At 47.1% G+C, this 20,821-nt stretch overlaps 1 protein-coding gene across 43 annotated transcripts in view; it reads left to right on the forward strand.

Annotated features, from left to right (window-relative positions):
- Tcf7l2 (transcription factor 7 like 2) overlaps nt 1–20,821 on the forward strand; it is a 191,462-nt gene that overhangs the window by 147,717 nt on the left and 22,924 nt on the right. For all 43 annotated transcript variants that reach the window (XM_042265452.2, XM_042265438.2, XM_076563331.1 and 40 more), the window contains one exon: nt 18,876–19,008. In XM_042265452.2, the coding sequence (XP_042121386.1) occupies nt 18,876–19,008 (133 nt within the window). The remainder of the gene's footprint in view (nt 1–18,875; nt 19,009–20,821) is intronic.

Here is a 20,821-nt window from a genome sequence, read left to right on the forward strand (position 1 = left end):
ATATACAATGGCATTTGGAATGACTAGGGAGCCATTGAGCAGGACATCTGGAGGAAGAAGAGATGTCCTTTGCTTTGGAGTGGTTGGTAAGCAGTCTTGGATACCAGGGCTACTATTTCTAGAGGCCCTTCAGAGGCAGAGCATCCTCTATTTTCAAGGGTATATGGAGGTTATTGTAGACATTGAGTTACATCCAGCCCAAGAAGATGCCCAACAAACTCAGCACATGCTCACTGGAGGATGCTAACGGCATGATAGATGAGACCGTAACCAACAGGGCCCTAGCTTCAGGAGTGGTTCCCTTCTACACAAAGCCCTGGGAAATATGGAGCCAATAGCAGCATTCATTGACATCTCACTGTGTCTTCCGTGGTATCTTTTTCATCTTCTAGAATCTTCCAAATAAGGATTTTTACCAAGTTGGGAGGCTCCTCATTGATGTAAAACTATCAGAGATGTCTTCTTGTCTCAGCAGTACATTGACAATGGCGTGGGACAGCAGTGGTGGTAAAATAAAGAATGCTCTGTCTCTGCAAAGTGTGGGGTGGGGTGGGGGAGGGGGGCTGAAGTAATGGACAGCATTAGCTTCAGACCACTGTCATCTTCCAGTCCCGGTAATATTGCTGGAGACTTGACAGATTTCCGCTGAATGAAAAATCATGATTCCTTTACCTAAATCGTTAGCAAAAGGGAGCTGGCAGGGACCAGGACAGAGGGCCTTTCCTCTCTTCCTCCCCTCCCGCCTCTTCCTTCCGTCCTCCCTTCCTTCTTCCTTCCTTTCCTGGCTGTCTGTGAGGAGCGAAGCAGGTGGCTCCCTGTGGCTGACTTTTCATGACAACATGCCATTAGAAATTGCCGTCCCGTTGATCAATCCTCTCGACATGACAGTTTGCCGCAAGGCCTGACTCTTTGAGCGCCAGCACTGGGCCTTTTCCCTCCTTTTTTCCTGCACTAATTGGTGAAAGTTTTTTTACTGTGCTAGTGGCAGAGGAAATTCTTTTGAACGTTGTCACAATCAAGTGTTGACTTCTTTAGACTTGCAAGTAGATTAAGTGACTATCAACATGGGGGGGGGCACCAATGCAGTCACTTCCACCACCAACATTTTGTGATTTGAGTGCATTGCAAAACCAACTAATTGGATTTACACCCCCAACATGCGTGTGCACGCGTGCACGCACGACTGAAGGCAAGTATTAAGATTCCAGCCCTTTTAAACTCCCATTATCTTTTGCCATGGGGTGGGGACAGCCCTGCTGTTTGGAATGGGGAGCACATGTTGCCATATTGATTGAGGAAAATACATCCATTACTTTCTTCCTGTAATTAATGGATTCAGAACAACCAGAACCCAAATGCTATATAGCATGCTATTAATCCAAGGGTCACATACGATTCCTGATTGTAAAGTATGTTTTACTAGAAACTGCCCGTGTTAGTGTGTCCAAAATCAGCACACAAAGACTTATTGGCGAAGCATTTGTTCTCTAGTATTGATTCTTTACTCGGCTATCAGGAAGCTTACACTTTCTGTTCTGGCTAAATATCAGGTTATTTTTCAACCTGCAATATAACAACCCATTTTGTGTTTTATAAGTCACATTGAAATTGAATTAATATTAACACATCTTTGAGTGTGAGCCCTATTTTTATTTTCTGTGATTCGAAATATTTGTTAGGAACTTGCACAAGTAAGCAGCGCTTAGGTACATGTTACTTGGCAAAGGAAAAAACGGCTTTTCGATTCAGAGCTGCTGAGATGGTTCACACGAGGAGGTATTTGAAAGGGCCGTTTCACAGAGTCTGTGGACTACATTGCTAGTCTTGCCTGTGTTGTTACGGCAGGTGATGCTTAATTGGAAAACAGTAGCAGAGAGTGTAAAATTCCACAACTTTGTGGATTTGTGACCCCCCTCCCACCAAAAAATTCTACATAAAAATAAAAGATTTTTTTTTTTTTGTATTGACCATTATAGGTACATAGTAAGCACGCTGGGAAGAGGGCGGCTTCTGTTCTTAGGTAGTTATTGACAGGAGATGACAGCCATAGGAAAAGGTGTCACTAAGATTGTTAGGAACATTTTTAGTAAATTAGGCTTACGTGCAAAAAGGGAAGATGAGGGAACATAGTGAAGGGTTGTCCAGAATTACCCCGGCCTGGGACTCCCTGAGTGACCATAATCGCCCAGTTGTGATGTTATAGGAGAGAGGATAGCAGAGAGCCTGATTGCAGAAAGCAGCAGTTCCTATAATTAATTTTGCCATTGTAAAAATCATTTGTAAAATTTGCATTATTAACATTATCAAGTCACTAGTTGGTGAGACATCAGACATGATGAGAGTGAAGGGCAGCTTAGGGAGAACTGGGTTTTAAACCCTCAGTAGATCGGAGTTAGGATCAAAGGCGCTTGCTTTATGTGGCTGTGCTCGACTTTGAAGTCAGGACTGCACCTACAGCACTCATTTCATCAAGTTCACTGGTGTCTTAATAGCAGATCAATAAGTTTCAAAGTCGGAGAGTTAATTTGATACTAGTGCTGATGTGGTCGTGCTGGGGAAGCCGGGAGAGGCAGAGAAGGCTGCCTATTAGCAACTCCGGTAGAGAGCACACAAAGATGCAGATTAAGGATGTGTGCATGCCCATGAAAAGGCGGTCTCGGGTCACAAATGGGGAAGCTGAGGATGGATAAAGCAAGGGGCCCTTAATTTAGACATCTCAGATTGTTTGGAAAGCTAGTCTGTCCTTGTAAAAATCTGTAGTGAGATTCACGCATGGATGTGTTTGCATAGGTCTCCGTTTGGTATAGATCGTGAGCAGTGCATGCACAGGCCTTTCTAAGTAGGGGTCTCAGGGCCCCACATTTTATTGCATGAAGTCCATTCATAGATTTTATGGCACAGTGTGGGGAAGAAAAGGGAACAATCTATTTGTGGTTTTTGAAAGCTACTTTGAAGGTATGCTTACATCACAGGGATGATATTTATCTGTTTTTAAAGTTACATTGGAAATATCTCTTGACTATAATAATAGATACATATTCATTATTTGATACGAGACCAAATTTAACAACCCCCCCGCCCCCCAAAAAAAAAAGAATTGTTCAGAGTAAGTCTTAATCTCCAGTCCTGTTCCTTCATTATAGCCTGGCTCCATGTGCATTCAGACTATGGGGTTCTTTACAGAACCGTGTCCCCCACCCACCCACCCACACACACACACACACATTTTGTCTCAGTTCTCCCCACTTAGGAAGGTGGTACATTTTGATGATCCGTTCTAAAGGCTTGTCAGACATAAAGAAACCGGTAGATAAAGCCGTGGTAAATTGAAAGAGGGAAGAGGAGAAGTTGGGGCAAAGTGGCATGTTTGTATGTGTGTTTGGTAGTTCTCTTTGTTTTTGGCGATTTTGCTTGGGTCCTTCTAATGGGATAAGCACAAACAATTGTGGAGTATGTGGTAGACATGACGTTGGTAGCCACTGCAGGACTGGGGGATGCCAGGATGCTTTTTTTGGTGAAAGGGAACGCTGTAAAGACACAGAGTTCAAAGATGTGAATCATAAGAAAGTAAAACCTTTTTAAAAAATTGTGCAGTAAGAACTTTGGCATCTGATGTTCAGCACAGGCCTCCCAGCATCGAAGGTCAGATTCACACCCTTTTCGAACAAAACTCTAATTTAGAATGTTCATCTAAGGGTTGATAATGGCATTAGAAGGCCAGTGGGGTGGTCAGTGGGTGTTGAAGATTAGCTCTGTGGCCAGGGTGGCTTTACCTAGACCCCTGCGATTCACTGGGTAGATTAACCATCACATCTGTCATTTTATCCCTTTTACCACATTTAAAAAAGAAAAAGGGGGGTGGAAATATCGTCTCGAAGACAATTTATGTGGAGCAAACCAGTGAGGCACACTCCGCCTAAAACGCTAAGAAATTGCTACATATGTTTCTGTCTATATGTATAATTTCTTTATGCACCATGTCAGTCGGCATGGCAGAGAGACATAGGTGTTGAAATGATTTGGGTGAATTCAAATAAGTTGCTTATACCAGGTAAGCTACAAGTTTTTACCCTTAATTCCTTTTAATCAGTCTTTTGCCTATTTGTAGAGAAAGTGTTGTGTGGTCGTGATCTCCTGAATTGTTTGCTGTTGAGCTGACTGTACATTTCATTAAGTTGCTGTTAGTTACTTCTGATAAAACTTTCATTACCACTGTGTGTGTGTACCCCAAATTAGGCAGGCTTGGCTCCTAAGGAGCACGGAGCGAACTGTTTCTAATGGCGTTTCTGGATGCGTTGTGGGTACCAGGGGCTTTCTCTGACTTGGGTTGTTTCCTGGGTGCTGGCGGTGAAAAGATGTCACTGTGAAAGGGAACTTCAGAGTTTCTGCAAATGTAATGGTTCATCCTGAATAAAGTGAGAGAGACAGGGCTCGGAATCTGGGGAATAAGGGCGAAGGAGCCGCGCTGATGAAGGTGTCTCTTGTCAGATTTGTGTAGAATTATTTACTGTGCTGTCTTTCCTGAGCCGCCACAGTAAAAGTGAAGACATGGAAAATTATCCCAGATGGGACGAACTGCTCATTCTCTGTTCTTTTTTTTTAAAAAAGGAAAAGATTTCGAGGGGAAAAGTCGTCTTTTTCTTTAGAACAGAGTGAATAAACTCTGGACAGCTGTCGAGAAAGATACGCCGTCTGCATTTTTTTTTTTTAAATTTAGCTTCCACCATAACTAAATAGCTTGAATGGTACATCTTTTCTCTTTTTCCCCTTCATACATAATGATCTCTACTTCATTAAAAGCGTATTAATCTGGTTCCCAGTCTCTTGGGAGACACCTTAAGATGATGATATTGTGGGTTTTTTCCCCCCGAATTGTTTAAAAAAAAAATTCTAGCAGATTTGGTCCCTGTCAGTCAGAAATAATTGTGTTCTTAATCTTGTCCCTGATGGGTGACTTGGAGTTCAGCAACGGACCGGCTCCAATGACAAATACAGTATTAATATTCATTAACTGCTTTGACAATGCTAATTTTGATGCAGTAGTAAAGGGCCTTCCAAAGTTAGCGGCCAAAGCATCAGAGCTGCGCAAGGTGGCAAGATAATTTGTGCTGGTTTGCTGAGCTGAGGGCTTTTAAAGTCTATAGCAAAAAGCTAGGTACCACAAACAAAAAAGAGAAAGGGGGAAAAGTTCTGAAGCATTGGAAGGCAGGGCTGCGGAAATAATACGATCACAGTCCGCTAAAAAATTTGACACCTCTGATGCAGTTTCTTTGAGTGAAATTTCTACAAAGTTGCAACCAAAAAAGCATAGCATGGTAAGTCAGCACATTCTTGATTTTGTTTAATCTTTTTGATCTTTTCAATTATCGCTATTTGAAGATCAATAGTCATTTTTTCCTACTATGCTTAGAAGATGCGCAGCCGTGGTTTAATATGTGTTAAGACCATTTGCTTTAAAGAAACACATCCACAAGTTTGGGTAGTTTTTTTTTTTTTTCTTTCTTTCTTTTTTAAAGTTAGTCATGAAAACTGTTATACAGTGTATCCTTGTGAATTCTCTTACAGAGGAGTGTTTTTAATAATCTGTTTTGGTTTTTGTATTCCCGCCACCACAAAAAGTAGAATTCAGCGAGTTAATTAAGATCTGAATGTTGTCAAGAATTTTATAGCATTCTTTCAGGTGGGGGGAACCTTGGGAGTGAAGTGGTACTCCAACTTTATCTAAATTCAGCTAGCTTCCTCCCCTTCCTTTTCTGAATGGCATCAGATAGCTATTAAAGCTTAATTTCACCGGAGATCTGCAGAGCGCTACTTTCACCAACTTAGGTGAACTCGCTCGGATTATTGAAATTGCTTTTATGCTTGCCAAGTCGGCAAACAAAATATCAGGCTTTGTTCTTTTGATTGAATGCTGGGTTGGGGGGAAAAAGAGAAGAGTGAAAAAGCCCGGCCTTTTTTTTTTTTTTTTATAACGCCCCCTCCCTCTTCTGGGGGTGGATTGTTGTGGAACCGGGGGAGATCCCGGTTATTGTGCGCTTCTCCGTGAATGGAACTGAGCCTGAGCATCCCGCGCGCACGGCTGCTGCGGGCTGCTCCTGGGAGCTGCCGGCGCCTCGCGGGCTGCAGGGCGGGTGCTGCCCTCCAGCGGGCCCGGGCCATCCGTGCGGCAGCATGCCCGCGAGCCGGTGGTGGCAAGGACAGCGCGGCGACCCCTAGATGGTAAGCGATGTGCCCCAAGTGCCCAGCCTTGCATGCTCTGTGCCCAGACCAGGCCATACCCGCTGTCACTGCGCAGTAACTTTAAGATTGGTGCACTTTGACTGGTAAGGTCCAGATGGATGGAGTCGATTTATTTTAGTCTCTTTTAAAACAGCGACAAAGGTTACAGAAAGAAAAGACGAAGGAAGGGAGGAAGGAAGGAAGGAAGGAAGGAAGGAAGGAAGGAAGGAAGGAAGGAAGGAAGGAAGGAAGGAAGGAAGGAAGGAAGGAAGGAAGGGATGAAGAGAGGGTGCCTTTTCATTTCACACTATTATTGTTCAATTTGGAAGTATCTGCACTTAGAAGGTATCCATTCCCTTCACTCACCAAGTTAAAGGGACAGCCTCCACCCTCCTCAGCCCCCTCCTTCCCGGCTGTAAGTATTCTCATAAAGTGCATCTACTTCCACCTTTTCATGTATGAATATGCAAGGTTTGGAGTAACAGACAGACACATCTTTCCTATAGATAAATGTTTCCTAATGTCTGTTTAATCCTCTAAAGTTGGTTTCCTGTCCTTGTAATTTCCCTGTTCTGGCATCTTAAACCTCTTTATTTAAAACAACAAAACAAACTTTGCCCGGAGACGGGGATGGTGGGATGTGAATGGACAGTCTCTGGACAATCCTGCTTCACTCCTCCACGGGATGTTGCATAAATGCCATGCTAAAAAGGACTGTTCTCTGCTGTTAGTTTGACAGAGTTTTTTAATTAATTAATTAATTTATCCCACCCCCCTTGCTAATTCACTCAACTTTGCAGCAGGCTTTACCCTTCTGATTTTTTTTTTTAATGGAATGTTCTAAGCAGGGGTGTGTAACTGACAAGTCAAGGTGCTTTGGGGATGAGTTCTGGACAGTGCCACGGAACACCAAATCACCCTGAAGGAGTTTCTTGGGAGAAGTTCTCAGTCTGAAGAGAATTGAGAGACCCATTTTCTGTTTAAGGGGGAAGAAACTGGAATCGGGTTGGCTGTTATCGAGTTTCCTTTTCTCTTGTCCTTCGAGAAATCCGGGAAGTAAATTCCTAGCCCAAGTTCCGGTGATGTTTGCTGCACTTTTGAAGTGATCGTTGCTGGGTGATCAGAGCCTGTCTGTCAGCAGATAGAGAACTTGCAGTTTACTTAAGAAATTGCGAGAGCCACAAAGGCCGCGGCCGGAGTGTGGTGGTCTCGGTGAATAGAAGGAGGGAAGGTAATTAGGGACTGTGCGGTCGGTCGGTCGGGGCTTTTACTTGTCAGACTGCAGGCTCTTTGCCTTTGTTGTCCCCATGTAAAGGGGAATGGCAGGGTTTTGTTTTGGTGTTAAGGGCCTTCAAGATTGCTGCTCCACACTTACGCAAGAAGGCTAGATAAGTCCAGGAAGAGGCCACAGAGTAGGATTTGAAAAACAAAAAACAAAAAAACCCAAGAGAATAGAAAATGAAGAAATCCTACTTTTTTGTTAGCCTTAAGCCCTTCCAGCCCTTGTTTTGGTTGATTCTTGGGGGGGGGGGGCGGTAAGGGGGGATTAACTTGCCCCTGTGTATTAACAGATTGCTTAAAGACCTACAGTCCTGTGGCCTTGGAGATAAACAGCTGGCCAGTCGGACAGTCCGTGCAATGAAGGGAAACCATCTCCTTCATTAAAGTCAGGTGTCCTGAGCCCAGAAAACCAAATCTCGGCCACTAGTGATGCTAACCCAGGATGGTTTCCTGCCTGCCTGCCTGCAGACTAGATCTGTGTTTGCTTTCGAAGAGCATGCGATAATTCTGGAGTTAGTCGTTAGTGCCGCTGTGTGACTGTGACTCAGCACCACCCTGGGCAGCCAACCTCCCCACTCTCTCCCACCCACCCCACCCACCATATGCAAAGGGGACCATTTTAGGCCTGTTCTATCTGAAGGTCTCAACTCAAATTAGGTTAAGCTCGCACCAATGTCCCCGACCCCGGATCCTTTGAAAGCCCCGGGAAAAGTAAGTTAGGTGCATCCCTTTCCTTTTGCTTCTGCTTGCCCTGTCTCTCTTCCCTCTTCCTGGGAGAAAGCTCACATGCCCATCTGCTAGCCAGAGGTCTGGCTTGCAATGCCACTGGTGCCGGGCATCCTCTTTCCCCTGCCTGCGGGGAGGTCATCTGAAAATCCGGCAGCTGCATACTCTGGGAAGAGGAGAGGATGGGGACAAGTGGCAGGCAGGGCCTCACAAGGTGTCACTTTTGTGTCACCGAGACAAGAAAATATACTTTCTTCCTCCCTCCCTCTCTCCCTCTGCAGCCCTCTCCCTAAGAAATTTATTTTGAGGGATTTGACAATCTTGCAGATAAAGTGCCTGCCTACTGCGCTGGTTGATCATTTTCCCTCATGGCTGACCGGAATTCCTTTGCTACTCTTAGCTCTGTCCCTGCCGCCCAAGCTGAGGGAGGGGGACTTCTCTTAGGTGTCCTGAGCTGGTTGGGGAGAATGGGCCTTCCCCTCCTTCCTTCATGGATCCTGGAGTAGTAAAGGTTAGGAAGTAGAGGGATGCTCGCATTAAAAAAAAGAAAATGAAGTTGCAGCCAGCTGAAGTAGATAACTAAGTGTTTTTAAATTTTTTAAGCATTTTTGTTTCAGAGAGGGTGTTGGGGGAAGGACCCGCAAAGCAGTCATATGCAGAACAAGTGAGTGTGTGGAAGGCATTCTCGGGCTTTTAAGATGCAGTTTTTCAGCTCTTTAAGTGAGCTGTATAAAGGGAGGGGGGACTGGGAGGAAAAAGGAAAGTGAGAGAAGCTGGGAGGGGAAGAAAAGCACCGGTCCAGTCCCATCTTGAAGGTACAGAGAAAGTTGTTGTTGTTGTTTTTTTCCTTTTTCTTTTCTTTCTCGAGTGGAGAGAGGGCAGGACAGAGCTGCTATGTACCCCAGGGATGCAGTGTTGGTGGGAATGGAGGATCTGAGTGGGAAGGGAGGGGCAGTGCCCCCCGGGGTCTCTCTCTTGCAGCAGTTGGGCGCATGGCACCTCAATTTGAATTGCTGGGTGAGTAGTGGTGTGTGTCTGTGTGTGTGTGTGTGTGTGTGTGTGTGTGTGTGTGTGTGTGTGTGTGGTGTCCACACTCATGGTCAAGACCATGAGACCAGTGCTTCCTTTTCTTCTTTAAAAGACTTAAAACAAAAACCCTTAGACAATGGGAAGCGGGACGGAACAAGAATGAGTGGTCAGCACAGGCTGTGCCCTATCCCTGTGGGATTTTGCAGCATCCTTTTGGGGGAGAGGAGAAAGGGTTAAAAGAAGGTGGGGAGGAGAGAAAGTCTGACTTTCATCCCAGTTCTTACAGCTGATAGCAAGTGAACTGTAGCTGCACCCACCACAGAGGGCTGCTAGCATAGGCAGAGAGGAAGGAAAGCTGGCGGCCTACCCCCTGCGGGGACCATGCCTTTCCAGGCGCGGGGCTACTGCTCATGGGAGTGTTCCGGTTTCATATTTAACCATAACTTTCTGTTGCTCTGTCTTTGGTTGTTTTAGATGATGGCCTCTCCAGGCCCTGGTGTTGCTGGTGGTGTTTGTATTTTCCAAATTTAACAAAAGATTGTTTTGGAAAGCTGGTGGTGGGGCCAGTGAGAGCTCCTGTTGGCAGTGAGAGCCAGATCTTCTGCAGCGTGGATCTGGGGGCTCGGATGCTCTGTGATCCACTCCAGCTGAGCGCTCACATTTTGTCATAAGCAATGAGGATGTTTTCTTGAACCTGCAGGCGATTCTTTCATTATCTCTATAATTACTACAATTATTTTTGTTGGCAAGTGGCCAAATAAAAATACTTGAGTGACTGACCAGGTCAGACTGAAAAAAAATTTTTTTTTCTGAGAGAAATGAAGCATTATATAGACTATGAGAATTTCTGTTAAAAAAAAAAAAAAACCATTGATTGTTGTATTAAAGGCCAACTTGGTAAATGGTTGCTGAAGCGGAGCGCAAAGCAATAACACATGTAAGCCTTCTTTCTGCCCCTCCCTAGTTGCGAAAACTGTCAAGAATTGCAGGGACAGGGTGCTGGATGAGACTGTGTGAGTCGTCTTATAAATTTTCCACCCAGGTGGCAAGATTCCTGAGGCACCCCTGGTCCTTGTTTGCACAAATAACTTAGAACTTTGTCGTCCTGTGGCTCAGGAGGGCGAACTCCCATGCTGAGAGAAGGGACTTGCCTTTCAGAGGCAGCTTCTCAACTCTCATGATCCAAACAGCATAGTTACGTTGTCTTAGCAGGCTGCTCTACCAGCATTTTCTCGAAGCAGCCGAGATGGCAGCCTTGCCTTCTCAGGGAAAGCTCCCTTGGTGCTTTGGAGTTGGTGGGGAGCCAGACTGAGCTGTGTTCTGGAATTCTTTCTATAATACTGTGGGACGTGGCAGAATCTTGTTAGACTATCCAACTGCATGCATACTGTTACCCACATTGGAGGACTCAAAAAACTGAACATTGCTCACCGCCGCAGACTCCCCCAAACCATCCTATAGTCAATCACAGGGAGCAGACACCCCGATTGCTTCTGCTTGGTCCATAGCGACTCCGGGTCATTTCCATGGGTCATTCCTTCAGTCTACATGCCCTTTAAAAGAAAGGATGCTCAAGTCTGAGACATTAGCAGGGCAGATGGAGCAGCCGACACCCCCATTTGTCTCCCTTCTTTATGTACGCGCAGACTCTTCCTGAATCCCCGAGTCTGGGTTTGTGTTTGCTGAGCCACATGATGAGGTCTTCCTCCTCTAGGCTTCCCCTCCTGCTGTTTTCCAGGGAGAAAATGTCCTTCTTTCTGAGGGAAACAACTGCTTCTTGAGCTCTGTGGAGCAAACATGATTTTTTAAACACAGATCTAAATTCCTAAGTTAGGCCCTGGTGTGGGAGCTGTATGCAGCGAAAGGCATTTTCAGGCAGCTGTCCCTTGTAAGTAAACTCAGAAGGTGGCATCAGGTTTTGTTCCTTACTTTCCTAAACTTCTCAGGATATAACAACCATTATGCACTTAAAATTTACTCTCAATCAAAATGGGTGATTTCCTTTCCATTGTGTTTAGGGACCCCAGGTCTTGGGATTGTTATGTTCGGGGATGGTGGCCTGGAAGTCGTTATTGTATTTTAAAGTTGTTTCACATTGGAGCATTTGGAGGACTTCACTTGGAATAGGTTAGATTTATTCCTGGCTCTTCTAGAAACAGCTGTATCCTCTTACCCAGTTCCCAAACATTCTCCACACACCCAGACGCCCAGCAAGATTGATTATGCTAACGCTAATCATTTAATACCCAAGTAGTGGAGAAATATTTGGTGGGAGGGTGGAGGTCGCAAATTCCTGGGGAATTACTTAGGGGTGAAGTGGCTGCTGCTTCAGCTCTGAGACCTGTGGAGGACTAGAGCAGCCCGCAGACCCTGTTAGGAAGGGATGGTGCTAGAGAGAGGCAGGCAGGAGGAAGACCCTGAAAACCTAGCCTGGACCAGTGGGCCAAAACTTACGTGTGCAAATGTTTTAAGGGTTAGCTGGGGGAGGCACCAAGATGTTTTCTTTTTTATTGGAAAATAAATGAGAATGAGTAGCAATAAATTATGTTTAATGAACTGAACTGGGAGGGATTGTTCAAGAGCCTGGGAAAGCACAGCTTGGCTGGGTGGACCTACGTGCAATTTGCACCAAGCTGAACACCTGGAGCACAGCTCTGTTTTCTAGGTTTGAACCTTCCGTGGCTTATGCACCCCAACACTACTGCTCCCCATCTCCTTTTCAGGTATTACAAAAGAGGTCACCAGAAACTGCTGAATTTGGCTCTCCAGGCTCTCAGCTATTGAGACTGGCTGTCTGGTGTGTTAGCACTTGGGTGGTTATAGAATAGGAAGGCCCCCCTCTCGTCCAACAAAGGCAAGGTCTGAGGATGGTTTGAGCTAGCACTGTGCATGTGCACCTGTGTGAGACTCTCAAGGAAGCAGACTGCACATCGGCCCTCTCTCTGCCTTTCCTGCCCAGTCATTTCCTTGTTAGGAGAATGTTAATGCCTATGAACCCATGAGAAACTATGAGTCGGCAGAATTTTATAGACAGCAGGCGAATCTTCATGGTTCCTCTTCTTGCTGTCTAAATGGACTTGAGATAGAGAGAGACAGAGACAGAGACATGGATGGTTTACAGAGCAATAAGCAACACCAGCTGTCCTCTGAGCTCTCAGATTAGAAGATGAGGCTTTGCCTCCTGGTGGGTAGGTACTTGGCGCAGCACTGGCCAGACATCCAGGCTGTGCATGGTCGATGCTGCTGGCCATTTGTCTTCCTCATCTCACGGGCAGACCTCTTTCCACCCTGTTTTTCCTTGTAAAACCCAAACTTCGAGAACCCTCCCTTGCCTCTTTCATCCATGGCTTTCGATAGCGGAGCAGTAGCCATCAGTAGTCACCTTGTACACAACCACGATGCACGATTAGCCAGAGGCAAAGCCCCTCAACCGAAAAGAACAACACGCAGCCTGTGGCCGCAGTGCTGGGTCGTCCTGGCTGGGCTTCTCCTGGCTGAGGGGGAGATGCGAAAGGCTCTGAAGAAGCCTGTTTAGGGTGAAGAAGGCCAAGCTTTCCATGTTAGATATGGTTCGAAGGATGCACGATGCTGGCCTGCTGCGCTGGGATGAGGCAGCAGGCGGGTTTCCCGGGAACCTTTCTTACAGCAGTACATCTTACATGGGGTGTTGCTTGGTGTCTCATCTGCCAGTGGTTGGGGCAGCCGAGTCACACCGGCTGACTGTCCTACCACCTTCTAGTGCAAGGCCCGAGAAAAACAGGATTAGCACAACCGCCAAAGAGTGTAGGTGACTAGGAACAGCAACTTCTCCTTCGGCTCACTCCAGCCCCCCCTCCTCACCAGCACTCTGTGTTGCCACTGATGAGGCGTGCATGAAGACTTAACTGGTCTCTCTTGGGCTCAACACAGCCAGTGTAGACAGAAAAATGGGTGACTACACTAATGAACCCCGTTTGCACGTAAGCCTGGAGTGCCCTGAGGCAGATGGGTTGTGTGGAACCACTGCACACCTCTGGTATCCACACTGAGGAGTGGGAAAGGCTGACAGTCCGTGCTCCTGGGTTGTTTGTTTTGTTACGCTGGGCTGGGCTCCTTGAAGGCGCTTTCTGGCCCCATTTTCCTCCTGCAGCAAGAAGGGGCCATGGGGACTACTGAAGAGGAGGCTCCACGTGTTCCCACTGTCTTTGATTAATGGGTTGCAGAAGTGGATGATGAGCTCCCGGGCCCTTTAGGCTCACTCCCAGTTCTAGGAGGTCGAGGGCTTAGGGTTAGAGGGTGGTTGGTGGCGATCGGGATCCAGAAGGTCCTGATTTCTGAGCAGGGTTTGGAGGGTTGTATGGGTGCCTGGCAATGGTCAAAAGGCTGAACACTAAACCTGAGAGTTCTTGAGAGGTCAAAGGTCATCCACAGAGTCACTCCCCCCACCATGGCTGGATGAATACTCCCGTGGGTGGAAAGGCTTTGTGTGTTCTGAGGGCCATTGAAGAATCTTTTCTACATAATTTAACTATGCAGTGCGCACACCCATGGAGTTTAATGAAGGAAACAGGGAGAGCCTCGCCTGGAGGGCTGTGAGTCTGTCCAGGTGGCGAGCATACAGCACCAGTGACTGGAAGTCAGCTGAAGAGATCTGGGTTCCTTTCTATACACAGTGTTTGCCTCCTTTAATGAGTTCAGGGTTTTAGATTGTTTGTTTGTTCTCTGGTTTTTTGTAAGCCCAGAACTAGCCACACACAGCTTTGTCACCAGAACTCTGTCGGGGCCTCATTGTATTTGGGAAGCAGAGGCAGCCTATCCAAAGCCCTGGTTGTTCCCACCTCTGGTAACCGGCCCCATGCTGGAAAAGCCCCTCCGAATGAAGCCAGAGCAAGGGCTTGCCTGGTGGGGTCAGGGGCCTGGGGACACTCCCGGCTTTGCATTTGGTGACCGATTTCCTCTGGGTCCGGAAGCATCTTTGTCTAGGGAAGGTTGACAGAGGCTGTTCTCACAGGCTGCCTCTCACTCACTCCATCAAAACGGCAGTTCCCCCCCAGCTGTGCATTAGAATGGTGGAGGAATTGGGGGTGCCACAAGGTTTGGAAACACCATTCTACCTAGGCCTGTAAGAAATACTTGTTCACCTACTGTGTGGGACAAATAACAGAGGCCAGTTCGTACGTGTGCTGTGTGGCTGCACTGAATGAATGTGACTCATGCTCAGTGGTGCACATCTGTGCTCTAAGAAGCAGGGGCAGCTCTGAGCTGCTCTGGGATGGCGACAGGGCTTTGGTATAGCCATTGGTTGGTCCCTTTCTTGCTCTGGGACCAGCAAGACATAAAATGGCTGCATGGGTGAGTTTCTGGTAGTAGTGTGCCAGAATGTGTCAACAGCTTTGAAATTATGTAGAGTATTTTATGGATGCTTGGGTTCTATTTATTGGGATTTTTTGGTGACACAGACATGCATAGCTTTGTCATGTTCTGAAGGGGTTAGAAACTGGTAATAGGCTCTTCACTGAATCACCCTGACTGTCACTACCATGACCTTGAACATTAGTTAGCTACCATAGGTTTTTGTAACCCAGGTTCTTTTACGGATATACCGCAGTAAAGCAGCTACCTAAAGGACAGTGGGTTTTATGTTACAGTTGGTTGCCTTAAAATTTGGACACTTATCTATGAAAAAAGGTAAGGGTTGGGTGTAGAAACATCATCATAGCAAGCAGTTTAATCCCTGTCCCCTCCCAGTTCTGACTGCTACTTTAATTTAGTCCCCATGATGCCCTTCTGGAAGCTTGGCTGACTCTCCCCAGTGAAACGACTGTTCTCTCAATCCTAGAGTGAACGCGGGGCCAGAAGGTCTCCTGAGGAGTGAGAGCTGCTCACAGAGAAGGGAGAGAATGCCCTGACTGTTTGAATATCTGTCTCGCTTATGCCAGCCCCCTTTACAGGTTCTCATCGTGATGCTAGAGGACCTGTTTATCTCCAGGTGTTTTTTTGTTTGTTTGTACTTGTTTTTTTTGTTGTTGTTGTTGTTTTATTGTGAGATCCTCCATGGCAGTCTCATCATTGGCACAGTAAAGTGATTTTCCCCCCATGGGCTATTTGAATCTATTTGTTAAAGACCGCATTTTTAAGAAGGGTGTGTGATTTGGGTAGGGTGGTCGAAGATCATCCATGCTTCTATATCTAGGTGATGATTTCCTTCCCGTGCAACAAAGGACATGTTCTGAAGCTGTCTGAAGACGCTAGCCCAGTGGTGACCCAGTGTCCTTTATATTGTCTAGATTGCATTTTGCCAAGTTCCTTTGTATTCATTGTGTGTGTCTGCCTCTGTGTAGGGCACTATGAGTCCATGATCTTATTCAATCTTCATCACCCTGCAGGACACGCATAGTACTTACCTGGAGGCAGAAATGAAGGAGACTGAGGGAGTGGGGGGAAGGAAGAGGCTAGGGACGGGAGACACCACTCGGCCAGGCCAGTGAAACAGAATCTCCATCCCAGTCCTCCTGAAATTCATAGTTCTCATGCTCAGTCTCTGAGAAGCCAGCATAAAAACCATCTTACAGACACTGCTGTAACTGAGATGGTGTCTGCAAGAGCTTTGGACTGAGTGTGAGGACCATCCAGCATACATCTCTGATTCTGAGTAGGCAGCGTTGATGGAGCCCAGTCCTTCCAGAAACCAGGTCCTACGGTTGATTGGCTCTGTCGTGTTTATCACATGTACTTCAGGTTGGTGACTGTTGGTTGAGATGGCACCTACTTGCTATAACAGGCCGGACATTGCAGGATGTAAAGCTCCCAGAAGGCATAGCCCTTGTCTCTCAGGATAAGTACAATGTGGGCCAGGAGAGGTGTGCGCTCCACCCCAGGGATGGGAAGAGTGCGATGTGGAGAGATCGGACCTTGGGATCCAAGGCTAGAGAGACCCAGGTGTTTAGAAGAAGAAAATCCTTCGTTGTAAAGGACCCAGGATTGGCAGGCTGTGGGGGGCAGCAGATAGACCCTGCCTTCTGCATATTTGATCCTGGTGTTCTCCCTCACTTGAGAACAGGCCAGCCTGGATAGACAGTTGGTCATGCAGTTTCTGAGGACCTGCTGCTTACACAGTCAAGGTCATGGCCTACTAAGACTCCCATTCCGCTCCTGAAGTCAGGTGGCCCCGAAAGCTTCCATTTGTCTCCACTCTCCACCTCCTGCTCCAACACCACTGGAGGGTGTGGCCTGTGCGGAAGGAAAGAACTGTCCAGGCTCTCGAATGATAGCGGGGCCCAGGCAGCAGTCATTGAGCCCAGCCTCGTTAAAATATCTGCAGAACTAAGCCCCTCACCTGTCTGACTGCTACCAAATGCTATCGTCTTCTTTCCTATACCCAGAGAGAAAGAAGGTTCCACACGTTCCCCATTAGTCCTGCCTGGAAGATCCCTCGGGATTGGTGACAGGACCACAGTGTCTCCTGCCAACTCTTTGCTAACCATGACAATGATAATGAAGCACCACAGTTAATAAGCACGCCATGTGTTAGGTCTGTGCAAGCCTTCCCTGTGTGTTCTCTGAGAACAAGGGCTTGCTGATTCAGGAGCAGAAGTCACACTTTGGCCTCTAGGCTGTGTGGCTCTTGAGCCTCCTAGGTCTTCTCAGCCATGGCCCGCACCAGGGTTGCCTAACTCACGGAGATGGTGGCTGCTGGTTTACCTGCCCACTTCCAGCACTGTCTACCTCCATGGTGACTGTCACACCTGCCACTGCCCCAGCAGTCCCCATGTGACTCCGGGGCCACAGCCACCCCTCTGTGTGGGATATGTGGCCCATCTTAAGAGCCGTCTGCTTCCTTTCACATCACCAGGGTTTAATCTTTCCAACTCAGTTTGAAAACTTCTGGAAGGTAGTCTTAGTCATTCGCCTTTTCCCCAGGTAGTTCTCACCCCATCCCTGTCTGCCTTTCTTTGGGAACTGACCACTTATTCCTCCTCAATCATTATTGACAGAAGGCTTTCCTAGGAGTCTTCTCTTGAAGGACCCTTAGTGCGTTTCCATGAGGTGTGGCCACAGGCTTGGGCACAGCGACACTTTGCTTCCATACACCCAGCCTTGGCCACCATCCTGGTTGCTGACTCTGGGGCCTCTCCTTTCAAACATTTGGTAACTTTCACCTTAGTCATTTTCATTTGCAAAATGGTAGCTAGGTTCCCTGAGCAACTGGCTAACCCTTTTTCTCTGGAAGAGTTATGATTTTACAGGAAGCTGTAAAGCAAATGACTAGAGATGCTCTATTGGGATCGTCTAGGAAGACCATGTTTTTCTTTCCTAACATGCCATGGGAAAGTAGCGCTTCTTGATGATGCCTTTGCCATCCTTAACTGTGGTAGGAAGCCACTCTTCCTGTGTTTTATGCCTTTCTCATCTATTTAAAAAACCAAAAAGGGAGCCAAGAGGAAACACACGGGAAGAGAGCTAGCTGCTCAGTGGTCCCTGAACTCAGGAGGCGCTGGTGGGCAGTGCAGGAACCTGCCTTTTTTCTTTTAATGCAATTCCTCTTCCTTGATGTTAATGCAACTTGTGCCCTTCCTAGAAGTAATAAAAGGAAATGAAGACACGTTCTGAAATGAAACTTGACTCTAATCCATTCATCATCTAATGCTAGCCTCTTTATCTTCTCCGGTACCTAATCTGGTTAAATGTCCCTGTTGTAGGATTTTAGGGAAAATCCCCTATTGGGAATAGGGTTTTTTGCAATTGGATTACTCTCAGTAAATGGCCCAGTAGTTCGCTTGTTTCAGCTTAATTTTTTTTTTCCTTTGTGATCTTGCTGGGCTGAGTTATAGCCCAGCATAGAGGGGGAGGGGCCAGAGCAAGGGGCGGAGAGAGGTGAGTGCTTGGGAAAGCCTTGGGACGTGGCAGTGAGGAATATTTGAGATGCCTTTATTTTCTTTGTTTCCTGCTTCTCTTCCACCATCTACCTTGCCCCAGTACAACAAACACTTGGACTTTATTGGTTAGAACTGCCCGTTTCTCAAATGCATACTGTTTATTAGCCCAATTCATCATCATCCAGTTAATTTAGTAGTGGTCCCTGATGGCTTCCTAGTGAGTCAGGGCTGCGGTAATCTGCATAAAATATGCAGGTGCTGGCTGGGCCAGAGCTTCTGGTAAAGTTACTGTCTGCCGTCCAGGCTGAGTGTGTAGGGTGGCAGCCTGCTGGGTAAGAGCCTATGGAATTAGGGGTTGGTAGGGAGGCTGCACAGCCGGGCTCCAGCCTTGCCTATGAGGCCAGCCTGCCTCCTAGAGGTCCTGGGGGTAGGAGATTCCTCCCCACTGTGTGCATAGCCCTGCTAAGCGCAAGAGAGTGAAGCTTCAGCCTTTGGCTCATCTGCTGATGGGAGACGTGCAAGACCTTAGGTTCCAGTGGTGATGGGTGGTGGTGTAGAGGGTGCTCATAGGTGAACCTGGAGCGGGCCAGTGTGCAGAGCAAACTGCCTCCTGCTTTTAAATGGATTGGGGAGATGCGGTGGGCACAGTTGTGGGCATCTTATAAAGTGAAGCCAGGAGGGTGTTGTAGGGGACACATGCTCTGAAGTTGGGGCTGTGGCGGACCAGCTCACCATGTCTTCCTCTGTTCTCCCCCCCCCCCACAGTCGAACAAAGTGCCGGTGGTGCAGCACCCCCACCATGTCCACCCACTCACGCCTCTCATCACCTACAGCAACGAACACTTCACCCCGGGAAATCCACCTCCACACTTACCAGCTGATGTAGACCCCAAAACAGGTAAGTTGGGGAGCTCTACAAGTCTCTGTCAGGAGCCTGGAGTTGGCATGATGAATGGAATGGGAGCGGTGTGGAGGGGTCCTCAAGTTCTCACCCGGGAGCTGAAAAGGAAGCTCTTAGGGGGTCCGGAGCTTGGTGTGTGTGTTGGGAGCAGTTTCTCCTTCCTCTTTGGAGAGATCCACTTACAGGGGTAAGATTTATGTCAAGGCTTTTGGAGAGGGCTGCTTGGGGAACCTGGTTCTGAATACCTCCCTAAACAAAGTAGTAATAGGATTGGAGGTTTCTCCTGGGCTCTTTGAGCTTCCTGAGACCAGCATCATGGTTTGAAGGGACTCAGTCACTTAAGAGTGACTTGTTGGTGTATCCTTTAGGGACCACACCACCAAGGGTCTCATAGTCCTCGTAGATTTCTCTGCACTTTCCTCTTCCATTCCAGTATCTTGGACGGTTTTTGTTGAACCCATTTTACAGATGTAGAAACTGAAGGTTTCTTCTTTTCACCCAGCAATATTTTGAGCAGGGCTGCCACACCAGCCTCGGCTTCTACACCCATCTTTTTTTTCTGTTCCCCAGAAGGGAAAATGATGAAAGCGGGGTTGCTTATAGCTCCCCCTACAGCAAGATCCGGTATGGCAGGCAACCACCACTCACAGACAGGCCCTCTGAGCCCTCTGTGTGGATGCTAGAGGCAGCCTGGCAGTTTGACTGGCTGGAGGAGGCTACCAGCCCGCCCCAGGCTCCGCAAAGTATTCAGCTACACTTGCAGCAGGCAGCGTCTCATTTGAATAATGGTAGACCAGGGAATAGCTTTTAAATGGTTATCGTAAACCATATGATTAACGTCTAAGGACTGTTTATTTTTCCTCTGCGAACATTCTTTCAAGTGTGCAAATGGTTCCGTGTAGGGTCCAAGCCCAGCTAATCTGTTTGCTTTGTGTAATAGAGAGAAAGCAACGTCTGCGTTAAAATGTCACCCAGGGAGGCTTAATTTACAGATTAAAAGCTTCCTGAATGAATTTCTTGAAAAATGAGATAGTTTTTAGCCATGAATGTTGCTGTCCTGTCCCTTCAATTCTGGGTTAATTCTGGCACATTCTGCACATGTTGCCTTCCGCTTGGACTGGGCAGCTGGGCAGAGCCCATTCCTCTCAAGCCAAATTGCTCTCAGGACTCCACTTCCTGACGATCGATGGCCAGATGTGCAGCCTGCTCAGCGAGGAAGTGAGCCATGGTGTACACTTTCAGCATACACTCCTGTGGGCCTCAGGAAGGCTCATGGTCCTTCTGACCCAGGAAGAGCCCAGTCAGCAAGTAGGGCTGATGCCCACCGGTGAATCTGCCCTCCAGGCAATCATAGTCCAGAGCTGAGCACATCAGGCTCACCTTCTCACTATCTGTTCAGGTCTGACTCCTGGGGGAGAGACACCAGCTGGCCTTTGGTGGTTTCTCTTCATGGAGAAATTGGCCAGCTATGGGAGCTGAGTCTTTTGAGAGAAATCAGTCACTTCTCTGAGTCATAACTTTTACAAGACATGCCTATAATCACAGCACTTAGGAAACTGTGAGTTCAAAGTCAACGTGGGCTGTGTAGTTAGACCCTGTCTCAAAACACTAAAATCAATTAATTAATTAAGCCTTACAAATCAGAAGTATAACTCCCACATAGGCAAGCCACTCAAAATAAAGGGCAATGGACCAACTAACAAAGCAAAAGGAATTAATAATTACGACTTGCTCACCTGCAGTGTGCCAAGCTTTTTAGATTTTTTTTTTTAAACTGGAAGTAATCACTTTAGTCACATAAGGCAAAAAT

This window comes from Peromyscus maniculatus, chromosome 1 (assembly GCF_049852395.1).
Source record: "Peromyscus maniculatus bairdii isolate BWxNUB_F1_BW_parent chromosome 1, HU_Pman_BW_mat_3.1, whole genome shotgun sequence".
NCBI lineage: Eukaryota > Metazoa > Chordata > Mammalia > Rodentia > Cricetidae > Peromyscus > Peromyscus maniculatus.